A 15,908-nucleotide genomic window follows, 5' to 3' on the forward strand; every position below is an offset into this window, starting at 1 on the left:
GGAAAGTGCATGAATAAATAAATATCTATGGGGGAGGAGGGGGAGGCGAAAATTGCGCGTTGGTGGGGATGCACGACCCCCAAAAAGGCTGGGGACCGCTGCTGCATCTGCGAGGAGGGGGAGGAGGAGGAGGAGGATGAAGCCGGGGGGGAGGCGAGGATTAAGATGAGGATGAGGGGGAGGACGAGGAGGAGGAGGAGGACGAGGGGGGAGGGAGGATGCAGCCGGGGCCTCTGCTGGCCCCGCTCCCCCCTCCCCTTGCCCTTCCCCCGGGGGGGGGGGGTGTAGGCTCCTGATGACGTCACCCCCACCCCCCTCCCGCATCAGCGCCTGCGTAGCTCGTCCCCTGCCCCCCCCAGCCCCCCCCCGGCGCGCGGAGGATGCGGGGCCGCAGGTGGGTGCGGGGACGGGGGGCACAGAGCGACCCCCCCGGGGTGCGCTGCGGGCAATGCGGGGGTCATGGGGCCGCACGGGCTGGGGGGGGGGGGATTTGAGGTGCAGCCGGGAGGGGGGAGGGGGGGTGACCACGGTGGGGGGGCGCACGGGGCGTTGACATTGCATGGAAGCACGGGGGGTGGGGGTTGCTTTTGGGGATGCAGCTCGGTGCTTTGCGCCCCCCCCCCCCCCACCCTAGGGGAAGGCGTGCGTTGTGGGGTGCAGCGCTGCGGGGGGGGGCATCGAGGGGCGAGCTCGCGGGGAAGGGGGGGGGGCGGCTCGCACCGCAGCGGTGCATGGGGGGGGGGGGTGCCACCTTTCCAACCTTCACCCTCCCCCACCCCCGGGGCTGGGGGGTGCGTTGGGCGTTGCGGGGCAGTGCACAAGGTGTGTGGGGGGGTGCAGCACGGAGGGGCGTCGCGCCCTGGTGCGCTGTGGGAGGGGGGGGCTTCTTCGCGGGGGTGGGGGACACCAGGATGCTGCGTGCCCCGGGGGTGCCCGATGCGCATCAGCATCCATGCAGGGGTGGTGCACTGTGCGCTGCGCACGCGCTGCACGGGGAGGGGGGGCATGAAGCAGGGGGAGGTGATTTGGGGCTGTGGAGGCGTTTTGGGGTGCAACGGGGGTGGTAGGTGTGGGGGGCGCATGCACAGAGCTGCACGTACGGGGGGGTTGCTGGCAGGGGGAGTGCATGCGCAGTGCACAAGTGCAGGTGTGTGCATGCTACAGGGAGCTCGGGAGGGGCAGACAAGGGGGTGGATGTGAATGGTGCACAGGGCACACGTACAGTGCGTGGGATGGGGCTGCATGCGTGTACAGCAGTGCTTGCATGTACAGCAGTGCATCCATGTGCAGTGGTGCACACACAGGAAGGCATGTGTGTGTGCAGTGTGTGCTCGCACCTCTGTGCATGCAAACATGCTTTGCACATACCCCCTGAGCACGCATGCAGCATGTGCACTGTGCATGCATGCACCTTCACACACACACACACACATAATGGTGCACCCCACGCCTGTGCACCCCTGTATGTGTGCACTGTGCCTGCATGTGCAGGGCTGCATGTGTGCAGGGCTGCATACGTGCAGAGCTGAAGGCAGGCACAGGAGGTACCTGCTCAGTGCACACATCTAGGGCACATCACCCGTGGGGTGTGGAAGTCCCTGGTGAATGCATGCAGGGGGGTGTGTGTGCATGCATGGGGACACGTGTGTGTGGAGGTGTGTGCATATGTGCATAGGGCTCACTTACATCTACGTGTGCATGTACCCCTTGCACGTGTGCACCCTGACACTCATGCACCCCCCAGAATGCATGCAGCACATGTATGCACAGTGCACAGGTGCACCCTCATGTGCATATGCCCCTGTGCAGGTGTGCCCCCCTCCAGAGTGGGGGTGCATGCATGTACAGGGGTGTGTGCCTATAGGATACTTACGGGATACTACTAAGATGCTACCAGGAGTTTACTAAAATGCCATTAGGATACAGTGAAGATAGTGCTTGGGTACTTCCTGGATGGCACTAAGGTACTGGCAGGATACTATGTGGATGCTGAGTAGATACTGTGAGAACACCAGTAAGGTACTGTAGGAAGTAGGGCACAACCAGGATGCTGTCAGGACACTGCAGAATTATTACCAGGATCTTTCTTGGGATGATAGTGCAATACTATTGGGGCATTAGGAAGGTGCCACTGGGCTAGTGCTAACATACCTTCAGGGTACTCTCAAGATACTACAAATGATAGCGTTAAGATGCTTTTGGTGTAGTAACATGGCAGGACTAGGACATTCTCAGGATACTACCAGGATCTTGCTGAGATACAGTGGACACACTAGTAAGATTAGCAGGACATTGTAAAGTGTCACCATGATACTTTCAGGACTCTACTAGTAATTTATTGATAGAATCCTGTCAGGATACTACTGAGATTCTGTCAGGGCACTACTAACATATTACTAGAATATTATTGGAACTCTACAAAAATGCTTTCAGCACATTGATAAGACACTATGAAGGTACTACTGAGATATCAGTAGAATATTCACAGGAAAGCACTAAAATAATAGATATCTGGATTTTACATTGCACTACTGAGATACTATCAGAACACTGCTAACATACCAGCCATATACTGTTAGTATCCTATCAGGTACTACTGTGATACTTTCAGGACACTATTAAGATATGACCAGGATGCTATCAGGATGCTCTTGACACAGAATCAGAGTACCGCCATGATACTGTCACAACACTGATAAGGTGCTTTCAGTACAGAACTCAGTTTTTAGTAGGATGCTGTCAGGATGCTACTAGGGAGGATACTTCTGAGATACTACTAGGGAATGATAAAAGGTATTGGTAAGATGCTTCTGGAATACTATCAGGGCAACAGTCGAGCTTAGAATACTGTCAAAACATTGCTGATACCAGTATGATACTTTGATGCCACTACTAAGGTACTAGTGATATAGTAGGAGGATACTGCTGAGATACTATAAGTTCAGTAATGAAGCTGGTGATGTGATACTGTTGACATACTGTCAGGGTAGCAGTAAGATACTCTAGGGGCTTTTAAAATACTTTGCTACTAAGTGTTGGGATCATACTTAGAGACAATCAGCATATTACTTTAGCACTACTAAGATGCTATGAAGACAGTAGTAAAATGCTGTAGGGATGCTGCTAAGTTACCCCTGGGACACTACTAGCCCTGTACTGGGGTTACAGCCAGCACAGTGCAAGCCAAGGGAATTGGGAGCCCGGCTGGTGTGACCCTGAGCAGCAGGAACCTCACAGGTGCCCTCTCCCTACAGCTAAGGTGGGGGCAAGGAGGATGGAGGCACCCCTGGTAAGCCTGGAGGAGGAGTTCGAGGAGGGGCCTGGGGACGATGGGGGGACCCCCCGGCGCACTGCGGACCCTGCGCTGGCCGAGCTGGAGAGCTTCTCAGCTGAGATGATGAGCTTCAAGTCGATGGAGGACCTGGTGCAGGAGTTCGACGAGAAGCTCACTGTCTGCTTCCGTAACTACGACGCCGCCACCGAGGGCCTGGCCCCTGTGCGGGGCCGCCTGCAGGCACAGGAGGAGGAGGAGCGCCTTCAGGACGAGGAGTGAGTAAGGCCCCTTCCTCCCAGGGATGCCTGCCTCTGCACCCCTGTGGAGTCTGGCTCCCTGCATTGCAGCATGGTCATGCAGCATGCTGAAGTAATGTTGTAGTAACCTGTGGGTAAGCCCCCTTGGGGCCTGTGTGCCTTCTTGAACCCTTGAGAGGCTTCTTCCACATGCAGCCCAACACCTCGCGTCATGGCAAAGCTGTGCAGTAGCATGGAGTAGCTGTGTAGTATCCTATGAGTAGGGCACTGTTGGGCCTGCATGCCTCCTTGCAGCATTATGAGATACACACATGCGGCCGCAGCACACAAACCAGCTTCCGCCACTGCAGCATGGTTAATGTAGGGCATCAGAGTAAAAACATTGTATCCTATGAGTAAGGCACCACTGGTGCGTATGCACTTGCATGCTCGCAAGATGCCCTTTGCATGCAAATCACATCACTGCATTGCAGCTTGATCATGCAACACCTTGGAGTAGCTGTGTAGTATCCTATGAGTAGGTACAGCAGGGTGCTCCATCTGGCATTGCGATGGGCCACAGCAGGCCCAGACTTTGTGACTGCAGCAGGGGGTGGTTAAGTGTAAACTTAGAGTAAGGTGTGAGTAGGGCTCAGCCTCCTCCTTTCAACATGCAAGCAGTGCAGCAAGGCGGGGCAGCCAATCTGGAGCAAAATCTGCCCAACCTTGCCTATTTGGCCAAAAATGGTGGCATTTGTACTGAAATCTTAATTTTCCTTAGAAACCTTTTTTTTTTGTTGTTGCAAAAATGCCATTTGGGGACAGAATTTGCCTTTTTTTTTCTTTTTGAGTGGTGTTTGTCTATAAACGCCTTTCTAGTGGATTTTTTTGTATGTGTTTAATTGGGATTATTCCCCAGGCTGCAGTTCCTAATGCTAATTTTTTCACCAAGCAAAGTGGTTGTTTTCAACCCAAAAGCTCCCAAATCTTTTTTTTTTTTTTTTTTTTTTTTTTTTTTTTTTTTTTTTTTTTTCCCAGAGAAAAATCAGTAGTTTTTCAGAGAAAAAATGTGTTTTGGCCTGGTGCCGGGAGCGCCGCGCTGTCGCCGGCAGCCGGCCCACGGTGCTGCTTTGTGCTGCTTATTGTGTCATTTTGGGTCAGTTTGGGCAAAACAGGCTTTTTTTTTCCCCACTCTTGAATGAGCCCTGTGTGCATGGGTGGAGGATGGGCTGGGGCCTTAAAGGCACCATTTTCCACTAATTATTAACCAATTATTTCCAAAATTAACCCAGAAATCTCCTTCCGTTGCTTGCCTGGCTCTGCAAGGTGCTGTCCCTTTAAAAGCAGAGAAAAAAAAAAGCAGATATAATCACTTGCTTTTTCCTTATTTGTTGCAGTTTTGTTGAATCTGGGAATATATATATATATTTAATGTGCATTTTTGTGTATTGATTTGTGAAATATATGAATAAGGGGGAAATTAAGATCAGGCAAGGAGAGGGATGAGATGAATTCCTGAAATTGATGTTTTTGTCGTTGGTTTGGGACTGGGGGCATTTGGGGAGGGGCGAGCTGTTTTGGGATGGTTTAGGGGGAATTGGGACGTGTGTGGATGTGGCACTGTGTTGGATGGGATGGACTAAAACTTCAATTTGTTGTGGTGGGAATATGGGTGGTTTTGTCTAAATTTAGGGGAGGAGGTGTCAAGACCTGAGAAAATACATGGGGGTTGGTGTTCTAACCTTGCCTTTTTTCCCATTTTTTACCTTTTTCCCTGTGTTGCCACTTTTCAGCTCTTTTATCCCCTCTTCTTCCATACCCAGTTTTCCCTATTTTTTTTTTAGTTAATTCCCATTTTATCCCTTTTTATCTATTTGCCATTTTCCTCGTACTTAATTTTTTCTTACATTTTCTTTTTCCTCAGTTCCCTTCCCCCCTTTTTTTTCCTTTTATCCCTTTTCTCTTTCTTTTTCCTATTTTCCTCCTTCCACTGTCTAACCTCATTCTCCATTTTCCCAATTTTTCTTTTTCCCCACTTTTTTCTACTTTGTCATTTCCCCCTTTTTTTTTTCCTCTTTTCTCATTTCTTTTATTTCCCTTCTTTTATTCCCATTTTCTTTTCCATTTTTCTGCCCTTTCCTCCTTTTTACCTCTTTTATCTTTTTTCTTTTTTTTTTCTCTTTTTTCATTTTCAGTTTTTCTCCCCTCTACCCTCCCTCTACTATTCCCCATGCACCTTTTTTTGGTCAAATAGGGCAAAACTGGCCCAGCCCTGCGGGGGAATATGGGCAACACAGTAGTGTTGGCAGGGAGCTCCGGGCAGCTGCCATGGTTTGGGGTGTTTAGCGCAGTTTTGTGGAGTGACTTGGGGTATTTCAGGGCCATGTTTCACAGATTTTTTTTCTTGATTTTTTTTTGGTCTGTTGCAGTTTATTTTGGAGTGTCAGATGAATTTTGGGGTGTTCTATTTCAGAGCTGTTTTGCAGGGTGGCTTCAGGCATTTCACTGCTATGTTCTGGGGCAGCAAACCAGGGTATTTTGGGAGGCTTTGAGGTTTTTTTGTTTGTTTGTTTTCAGGGTATCACAGCTGTGTTTTGGGGTGTTCCAGGGCAGTTTTGGAGGGTTTCAGGGCATCAGGGCAGTGAATCTGGACAGTTTTGCTGTCACTTGGTGCAGTTTTGGTTTATTTCATAGCAGTATTTTTGGGTGTTCCAGATCCAATTTGGGGGGAATTTCAGGGCAGTTTTGGAGGTGATTTAGTTTTTTTTTTTCAGGGTGACAGTTTGAGGTGTTTCAAAAGGGCATTTTGGGGCACTATGGGGTGTTGTGGCTGCATTTTGAGGCATTTCAGCATGATGCAGGACAGCATTTTGGGGGAGTTTTGAAGCATTTTGGACATTGCAGAAGCTTTTTGGGGTGTTGTGTTTCTATCATTGTCTTTTGGGGCAGTTGGAGATGTTCTGGAGCAGTGCGGTGGCATTTTGGGGGTGTTTCAGAACAGTGTTTTGGTGCTTCTGGAACAGATTTCTGAGGCATTCTAGAAATCATCTTAGTCTTAGGGCAACATTTCAGGACATCGTTTTTTGATTCTTTAAGAGTGGCGTTTTGGGGTGTCAGGGCAGTATGCTGGGGCACTTGAGAGTGTTTTGGGATGCTGTTAAGGGACAGAATTTTAAGATATACAGAGGTGTTCTGGTGCAACATTTTGGGGCATTTTGGAGCATTTCAGGGTAGTGTTTCAGAACAGCATTTTGGGAAATTTCTGGGTGTTCAAATGTTGTATATTGGAATATTTTGGGGGCATTTGAGGGTATCTGTGGTTGTTCCGGGGTGTTGTTGTATCTCTGTGTCTCTGTGGAGCATTTTAGGTGTTCCAAGGCATTTTGAGATCCTTTGGGGCTTTTCAGAGTGTCTTGGGACATCTCAGGGCTTTGGGGCAGTATTTTAGTACAGCATTTTTGAGCATTTCTGGGGCTTTAGGGACTTTTCCATTTTTTGGGTGGACATTTCAGGGCATCTGGGCAATGTTTTGGGGTGGTATTTGGGGATATTTAGGAGTGATTTAGGATGGCGTTTTGGGGTGTTTGGGCTCATTCAGAGCATTGCTGTGGCCTTTTAGGGGTAAAGTTACAAAATGATGTGTTGGGGGCATCACAAGTGTAGGGGTACTCTGGGATATTTCAGGGTAGTATTGCAGAATGATATTTTGGGATGTTTTAGGGTGTCCTGAGGCAGCATTTGGGGTGATTTGGGATGTTTTGTGCATCTGAGTGATGTTTCAGGTTGTCTCCATGCATTGTTTTGGGGCATTTCTGGGTGTTCCGGGGCTGCATTTGGGGCTGCTTTGAGGCATTTTGTCATGGCATTTCAGGATGGCTGTCTGGAACGCAGTGCTTCTTGGGGCATTTTGGGCCATTTTGGCAGTTGCCGCTCACCACTCACCTCCCTGCAGGGTCTGGGATGCCCTCACTGATGGCTTCGCCCCCCGGGACTCCCCCCGACCCTGGCTGCACCCTGAAGCTGAGGCCCCTGATGGCACCGACCCCCAGGTATGGCTGTGGCACCCTTAACACCCCAAAACCCTCCTGTTCCCATGTGACCTCCAGTGATGATTGACAGTTGTCAATCAGTCCCAAGGCTTAGCGACCATCAGGGAGGGAGCTGAGCCAGGGTGCTTCAGACCACCCAGAAATAGTGCATTTGGGGGCCTGTTCTTTCATGCAACACCAAGACAATTGCACTAAGACAGGCAAGATTAAGTGCTTGGTTTGGCAATCTGGTCCCTGCCAATCTGTCCCTAAGCTGGGGGTAAGGTGGTGTATTTTGGAGGGAGAAAATAGTGTTTACTTCTTTGTAGTGAGTGTGTGCTGTGAGTAGCTGTGTTTGGAATTGTGGGAGGGCAGTAAAAATGTCCCCAAACCCACTGAATTAAGCCCATTTGGATGTCACACAACCTGTCACTAGAGAAGGTGAGGAGAAAGTCCATTTCTTGGTTTATTTTCTGCTAAAAAAAAAGCAAAATAACCTTTGAAATATAGTAAAAAAGATGTCTCCCCATCCAACAACTTAGTTGTTCACACCCCTATCCAGCATCCCTCTCTGACATCTCCCTGCCTAATGTCCCCATCCAACATCTCCATCCAGCCTCTCCTCATTTAACATTTCCATCCCATGTCCGATATCTCCCCTTCCAACATTCCCATCATCTTCATCCAACGTGTTCGTTGTCTCCCCATCCAGCATCTCTTTCTGACATCCCTCTGCTTCTCTCAGTCCAATGTCTCCATCCAATGTCTCCCCATCCAGTGTCCACATCCATTGACTTCTTCCATTCCCCTCCAATATCTCCCTATCATCTCACCATCCAATGTCTCCATGCAACATCTCTGCATGCTGTATCTTCGTCAAACTTGCCCCCATCCATTATTTTCACCCAGCATCACCATAATGTCCCCATCCAACATCATCTCCCTGTCCAACATCCCCACTCAGTGTTTCTATCCAACATCCCCATCGAACACACGGCTGTCTGGTGTCCCCATCCAGTATCCTCAAATGAGGTTTCCATCTAACATCTAAGGCAACGTCTCCATCCAGCACCCTGATCCAGTGTCTCCCATCCAATGTATCCCTGTCCTACCTCCCCATCCAGCATCTCCCCATCCGTTGTCTCCATCCAATATCTCCCCAGTGCAGACCCTGCAGGTAGCACATCCCCGGAGCTGTGGCTCCCTGGCAGCTGTCCCCATGAGCTGTGGGGACCATGTCTGTGTCTGTGCCTGCACCAGGCAGTGTCCATGGTGCCACTGGGGCCACCCAGCTTGTGTCTTCTGCAGCTTTGTGAGAAGGAAGAGGAGGAGGAGCTTGCTGAGAGGAGCGAGCATGACTCAGGCATCAATGAGGAGCCACTGCTGACGGCTGAGCAGGTACCCTCAGCTCCTGTGTGTACCCAAACACCCAAGTGTGCCCATAACACTGGGCTTGCATTCCCCAGGACAACCTCAGCCCATCCCAGCCCCATGGTTGTATGCTCAAAATGCAAAAAAGGCCAAATCCCATCAGTTTGGAGCGCTGTCCCTTCTCTGTGGGCAGGGGTGCAGGACACAGACATGAGTTGCAAGGGGGAAGCCATATGCAGATGACAGATGGGATGTGTGGGATGCAGAGTTAGAAATGGGGGTGCTGATGTGGGGTGTGGGGGTTGGGTGCAGATCGGGATGTAGGATGCACATACAAGATGTGAATGGACAGCACAGTGCAGGTGCAGAATACCCATGTAGTGCGCAATGTGCAGGTTTGGATTGTGGGGTGCAGATGGAGGGTATGGGGACAAGTACGGGGTGCAGGATGGAGGATGCAACGTAGGGTGTAGGGAGCAGGATTCAGGTGTAGGTAAGGGATTCAGCTGCAGGATTCTTGGTGCAGACATGAGATGGTGCAACATGGTGCGGTGCAGGCAGCAGGGTGCAGGTGCAGGACAAGTACAGGGTGCAGGTGTGGGATGAGGTGGGGTGCAAAGTGCAACTGGAGGGCACAATGCCCCACAGGTCATTGAGGAGCTGGAGGAGCTGATGCAGAGTTCGCCTGACCCTGAGGCTGACCCTGACGGTGATGAAGAGGAGGAGGAGGAGGAGGAGGAAACTGAGGCTGATGCAGATAGTGGCAGTGGGGGCATGGAGCCCATCCTCCTGCGTGACCTGCACACTTTCTCCCCCACCTTCAACAACAACTGCTCCCATGAAGGTACGGCCAGCAAGACCCAGGCCAGTCCCTTTTTGGGGGAAATTCCCACCAAATTGGGCAAACAAATCTCCAGGTTTCAGGGCTGGCTGGACCCAGTGTTTAAGCACTGTTTGGCCAGAAGAGGGCTCTTATAAAAAAAAAATAAGCCTATGGAGATCTTGCTTTTAGTGTTGCATTAAGTGCACCCTGTGTGTCACCAAGCACACCACACATTTTGCAGAGTATCTCCTGCATTGTGCATTGTACTAAATGCCTTTTGCTAAATGCATGTAGTGCATTTCTCTAAAACATTTTGCAAAACACTGTGCCATTCATTAAATGTGCTATACCTTGCACTGTTATCACCATCTTTTCTTCATGTATACCAAGCATTTTGCTAAACATACCATGCAGTTCATTAAATAACCTGTGTATTTTGCAAAAATGTCTTACGTGTCCTGCGCTTCACTGTTTGCATCCTGCATTTCAGTAACTGCACTTTCCCCATGACACAATGCATGTGACTGCATGCAGCAGACTCTTCCCTGATCTGTGCATGGTGCATTTTCCTGATTTCACTGTGCATTTTACTGAATGTTTTGTGCACCTCCCTGAATGCACTGTGCCACTAAATGCACTGTGCACCATACATAATGTGTAGAAAACTTTTTGATGCTTTTCAGTAATTGCACTCAAAAGCACCATGCATACATTTCACTAACTGCATGGAGAGTTTCATTAATCTCATAGGCATTTTGCTAATTGCTCTGTGTATTCCCCTAATTACACATAGTACATTTCATTTATTGCACCGTGCATGTCAGTAATTGCACCAAGCAACTCTGTAATTGCTCTGGGCATTTAACTTATGACACTGGGCATTTCAGTAATCGTACTATGACAGTGTTGGGTGTTCCAATAAATTCACTGTGCATCTTCATAATCACAACACATTAAAAAAGTTTCAATATGCATTTCACTAATTGCACTGTGCATTTCATTAATTGCCTCTGTGGAATTTTACTAAATGTAGTGTGTGTTCAAATAATGCATGTCACTAATTGCACCACGTGTTTCACTAATGCACTATGCCTTTCACTGGTTGCACCAGGAATATCACTGATTCCTCTGTGCATTGCACTAATTGCAACAGGCATACCAATAACTGCACGGGGGCGTTGCTGTTTTGCACCATGCATTGCACTAACTACACTGGGCATTGCCGAATCGCACTGTGCATTGCACTAACTGCACTGGACATTGCTGAATTACACCATGCATTGTACTAACCGCACTGGGCGTTGCCGAATTGCACCATGCATTGCACTAACTGCACTGGGCATTGCCAAATTGCACTGTGCATTGCACTAATTGCACTGGACATCTCACCACTTGCACCGGGCAGCCCAGTAACTACAGTGTGCATGCCACTAATGGAGCAATGCATTTTGCAATCGTGCAATGCATGTCCTGTCTCTAACCGCCCTGCTGGCAGCAGGGCTGGAGCAGCTCTCAGCTGGGGAGCTGGTGGCAGCGGCGGGGCGGGCAGAGGCGGCGAGCCGGGCGCTGTCAGCGGAGCTGGTGGCACAGCTGGCCCGGCGGGACGAGCTGGCCTTCGAGAAGGAGGTGAAGACGGCGTTCATCGGGGCGCTGCTGGCGGTGCAGGGGGAACAGCGGGAGCAGCGGGAGGCCGCTCGGCGCCGCCACCGCGAACGGGGGCTGAGCCTGCAGGGGGGGCGCCCCGAACGCGGGGGACACATGCCCAGGAAGGTGGGAGATGCGGCGGCCGTGGGGGGGAGATGTGGGAGGGTGGGGGAATGTGGGGACGGGAGGACATGGGATGGGAAGGGGGTCCATGGGACCCTGGGGATGTTGGAATGGGATATGGAGAGGTGGGGACAGGGAAACGTGGGGACATGGGACAGGGTGTGGTGAGGATGGGGAGACGGGATGGGATGGGATGGGATGGGATGGGATGGGAGACAAGATACTTGGAATAAAAGGAGTACAGGGGAAGGTGGGAACATGGGGACGTAGTATGGAACAAGGGGATATAGGAGAGAGGGAGGTGGGGACATGGGGCTAGGTGGATGAGGAATGGGATGGGATGTAGATATAAAATGGGACAGGGATGTGGAATGGGGGGACTTGGGATGAGGGCACATGGAATGGGGACGACATGGGACAGGATGGGGGGACATGGGACAGGGGCATGTGGGGATGGGATGTGGGGATATGAGGACGGGAGGTGCGGACAGGGGGACATGGGATGGGATGGACACAATCCAGGAGATGTGGGAATGGGATGGTGGGACATGGAATGTGGGAAGGAATGGGGGCACATGGGACTGGGGAGGTAGGAACTTGGGGACAGCATGGGGGGACATGAGGTTGGGCAGATGGGATGAGGGACAGGAGAAGTGGACAATGCATATGGGACAGGGAACGTGAAGGGGTGTGATGGGAATGTTGGGATGGGGGGACATGGAGAGGGCACGTGGAAATGGGGATGTGGGGGCAGGGCGATGTGGGGATGGGGGCCATGGGGATAGAGGGGAGGGGGGACAGCAGGGCATGGGACAAGGCCATGGTGGGGAGAGGGATGTGGGATGGGGACATTGGTGTCGAGGGAGGCGTGCAGGTGCCCAGGAGGTGACGTGGTAACGCGTCCCCAGCGCTTCAGCATGGAGGGCATCTCCAGCATCCTGCATTCCGGCCTGCGCCAGACCTTTGGCCCTGCCACCAACGAGAAGCAGGTGCTGCCTTTTTCCCCCCAAATGGCCCAGATCTGTCCCCTTTCACCTGCCCTCTTGCACACCCTATTCCCCTGCATCCCCCAAACCCCATTTTCCCCTTTTAAAATATTATTTAGTCTTACAGTTTTGCAACACACTTTTCCCTTCTTTGCAAATCCACCTTGCAAAATCATCTTTTTTCATCCACAAAATCCTCCCTTCATGTTTGGGCAGTTTTTGCAGCATCAAAATAATTCAATATCCCCCAAATGTCTGCAAATTAAATGTGATTGCAGGAAAGTTGCAGACATACTTTGCATTTGTGCTTTCATGCTGATTTGGTGCAATTTGCATCACCGAGATGAACAAAAATATATAGTTTTGTAGCATGAAGGTGTTTCTGTGGTTATTTTTTCTGTTTTGCAGTACCTGAACACAGTGATTCCTTATGAGAAGAAGGGATCACCCCCCTCCGTTGAGGACCTGCAGATGCTCACCAACAGTGAGTCCTTGCTTGGGCAGTCATTTTGCATCAGAATCAGCCATTTTGCATTGCCACAAGACGGCCGATTTGGGGCACAAATGTACATTGCTGCAGCACCTGTGATTTTTGCACTGTTGTAGCACAGCCAGTTTTGGCTGAATCGTAGCGTAGGCTGTTTGAGGTGCAATCAGCCAAATAATGCCATTGCGATACAGCTGATTTGGGGGGAAAACACCCATTTGTGTCATGGCAGTACAGCTGCTTTGGGGCACAATCACCATTTTACATCAATACAGCATTGACAATTTTTGGGCACAGTTGTCTGATTTGCAGCACTATGGAAAAACCTATCTGGGGTGAAAATACCTCTTTTGCTTTGTGCCAACATGGCTGATTTGGAGCACAGCTGTTTTTTGCATCACAGTGGTCCAGCCACGGTGGCAGACCCACTTTGCAACCCCCAACACGGCCTATTTGGGGTAAAATTGCCCATTTTGCGTTGTTGTGCCCTGGCCTATTTGGGGTATAATCACCCATTTTGCATCACTGCAGCACAGCCGATCTGCAGCAAGCCCCTATTTTTACACACTATGCCAGTGCCAATTTGGGTGTGAAACACCCATTCTGCATACAGACTGGCTGAGTGGGGGTGAAAAAATGCTCATTTTGGATATTGCCATGCTTGGTGTATTGTGGGAGACTCTGGCCATGTCTCGGGTGACTTTTGGGACAGAGGGGAAATTTTGGAGGGGCATGTGGGGGCTGGGCTCACGGCACTATTTCCCCTTGCAGTCCTGTTTGCTATGAAAGAGGGGAACGAGAAGGTGCCCACACTGCTGACGGATTACATCCTCAAAGGTACCTGCTGACCCTGCACATCCCCTGGTCATCCTCCGTACAGCCCCCACGCATTCCTGTTTATCCTTGTGCATCATCCCTCATGCATATCCCACACATCCCCTATGCACCCCTCATGCATTTCTCAGGTATCCTATGTGCATGCTTGTGCCACTGTGCATCCACCATGCTTCCCTTCTGCATCTCCTGTGCATCCTTTTTGCATGCCCTGATCATCCCTCAATGTATCTGCAGGCATCCCTTACTCGTCTCCTGTGCATCCTTTGTGCATCCTTAAGGCCTGCAGGCCTTATGCATCCTCATGCACCCTCGTTGTCCATTCTCCTTCATCCCCCTTGCACCCTTACATTGTCCTTGTGCATCTTTCATGTACCTTCATGAGTATCTCCTGTGCCTCCCTTTTTATCCCTTGTGCCCCCATTCATCCCATCTGCTGGACATCAGTTGTGCATTCCGTGTACCCTTTGCACCATCATCTGCCCCTTGCACATCCCCTGTGTCCCCTCATGCACCTCTTGGGTATGCCTTGTACATCCCTCCTGCATCCCTTCCATGTTCCTTCCATATCCCTCGTGCATCCCATTTGCAGCCACTGTGCAACCTCATGCAGCACTCATGCATGCTTGTGTACCCTCGTGTGTCCTAGTGCACTCGTGCTCATGCATCCTTGGTGCACACTCATGCACTCTCAGGCATACTTGTGCATGTGAGCCCCTAAGTATGCTTAGGCTCCTCTGTGCACCCCCACGCATCTGTGCATACTTACGCGTCCTCATGCAACTTGGTGCATGCTCACGCATCACTGTGTGCCTTTGCAAACCCTTGTACATCTCTGAATGCTAGTGCACTCTTGTGCCTCCTGGTGCAAGCCTGTCCATCGTTGTGCACCCCTGTCTGCTTGTGCATCATCGTGCAGCCCAGTGCAGCCTTGTGCACACCCGTGCACTGGCAAACGCCCATGGCCTCTCTCTTTGCAGTGCTCTGCCCAACCTGATGTGGCGCTGCCCTTGAGCTCCCCCACCCCGGCGCCCCCCAAAATGGGGCCAAACACAAGGAAAACAGGTCGCCTGTGGCCCCCCTGCCCCACACTCCCTCCCTCCCCCCACCTTTTCACAGCTGGAAAATAAATAATTTGTTTCATTAATTAAACAACTGTCCTCCAGTATCTTCTTTCCCTGCCTGCAACACTCACTGTGTTTTGCAGCTTTTAGATAGAAAAAACAGCTTTTTGAGGAAAATGCCAAGGAGGAAACTGCTTTGAGGCTCATGAATATTCAGCATTTTGCAAAATATGCACATTTTGGCTAGTGAGCTGCTGGGTGCTCATTAGGACATGGAAGAAGTTGGGAGCTTCCATTTTGGAGAGAACCAATCAGATTTGGGGAGTGTTGCTCATTTTGGGTAAGAGTCACTAGTTTGGGGGTACTTTCTCTTTTAGAGAACATGTTCTATTTTGGGGGTGCAGCCATCATTTTGAGTCAACTTGTCTTATTCAGGGGGGAAGGCACTATGGGGAGTTTTGCTCATTTATGGGAGCATCAACTGCTTTTGAGAGTCACACATTTTGGGGAACATCACTCTTTCTGTGGGGAGTAACTCATTTTTTGAGAAAAACACTTTGGAGAAAATCACTAGTTTGGGGAACATCCCTCCTTTTTGGGGAACATCATTCATTTTGGTGCACACTGCTTATTTTGAGTAAGCATAACACATTTCAGGGAAACATCATCCATTTGGGGCTGGGACAGCCATTTGGGGGCATACTGCATATTTGGAAGAGTATAATGCATTTTGGGGGAGAGTCACCAATCTGGGGGGTTGCACTGTTCACATTGAGGGCAAACCACTCCATTTTGGAGCTCTGTAGGGAGGCCTCACTTCCCTAAAGGAGGGGTGCATCACTGTTGTACAAACAGGAATCCTTTTTGGGCTGCATCACTCATTTGTGGGCTTAGGGTGAGTTACCCATCTGGGGGAGATTCGCCTATTTGGGATCTGGGTGAATTGCCTGTTTTGCGGGGTGGGGGTACTCACCCATTTTGGGGTTCCTCTTCAGCTCCCCCCAGAAGAAGCTGACAATAAAATACAGCTGCAAAACC

The 15,908-nt window shown here is 50.5% G+C and overlaps 1 protein-coding gene across 2 annotated transcripts; it reads left to right on the plus strand.

The window, feature by feature from the left end:
• Positions 1-257: 257 nt before the first annotated feature.
• FEZ1 (fasciculation and elongation protein zeta 1) lies at positions 258-14,961 on the plus strand. Of its 2 annotated transcripts, XM_068659459.1 has the most exons (10): positions 258-394; positions 3,255-3,549; positions 7,463-7,559; positions 8,847-8,936; positions 9,558-9,753; positions 11,231-11,502; positions 12,408-12,488; positions 12,894-12,969; positions 13,744-13,809; positions 14,787-14,961. In XM_068659459.1, exons 2-10 carry the CDS (start codon positions 3,275-3,277, stop codon positions 14,801-14,803), a joined length of 1,170 nt encoding a protein of 389 aa, XP_068515560.1. In that variant the 5' UTR covers positions 258-394; positions 3,255-3,274; the 3' UTR covers positions 14,804-14,961. The 2 variants fall into 2 exon arrangements, with proteins under 2 accessions (XP_068515560.1, XP_068515561.1); XM_068659460.1 differs by lacking the exon at positions 12,408-12,488.
• Positions 14,962-15,908: the final 947 nt, after the last annotated feature.

Source organism: Anas acuta, chromosome 23, assembly GCF_963932015.1.
Source record: "Anas acuta chromosome 23, bAnaAcu1.1, whole genome shotgun sequence".
NCBI classification, from domain to species: Eukaryota; Metazoa; Chordata; class Aves; order Anseriformes; family Anatidae; genus Anas; species Anas acuta.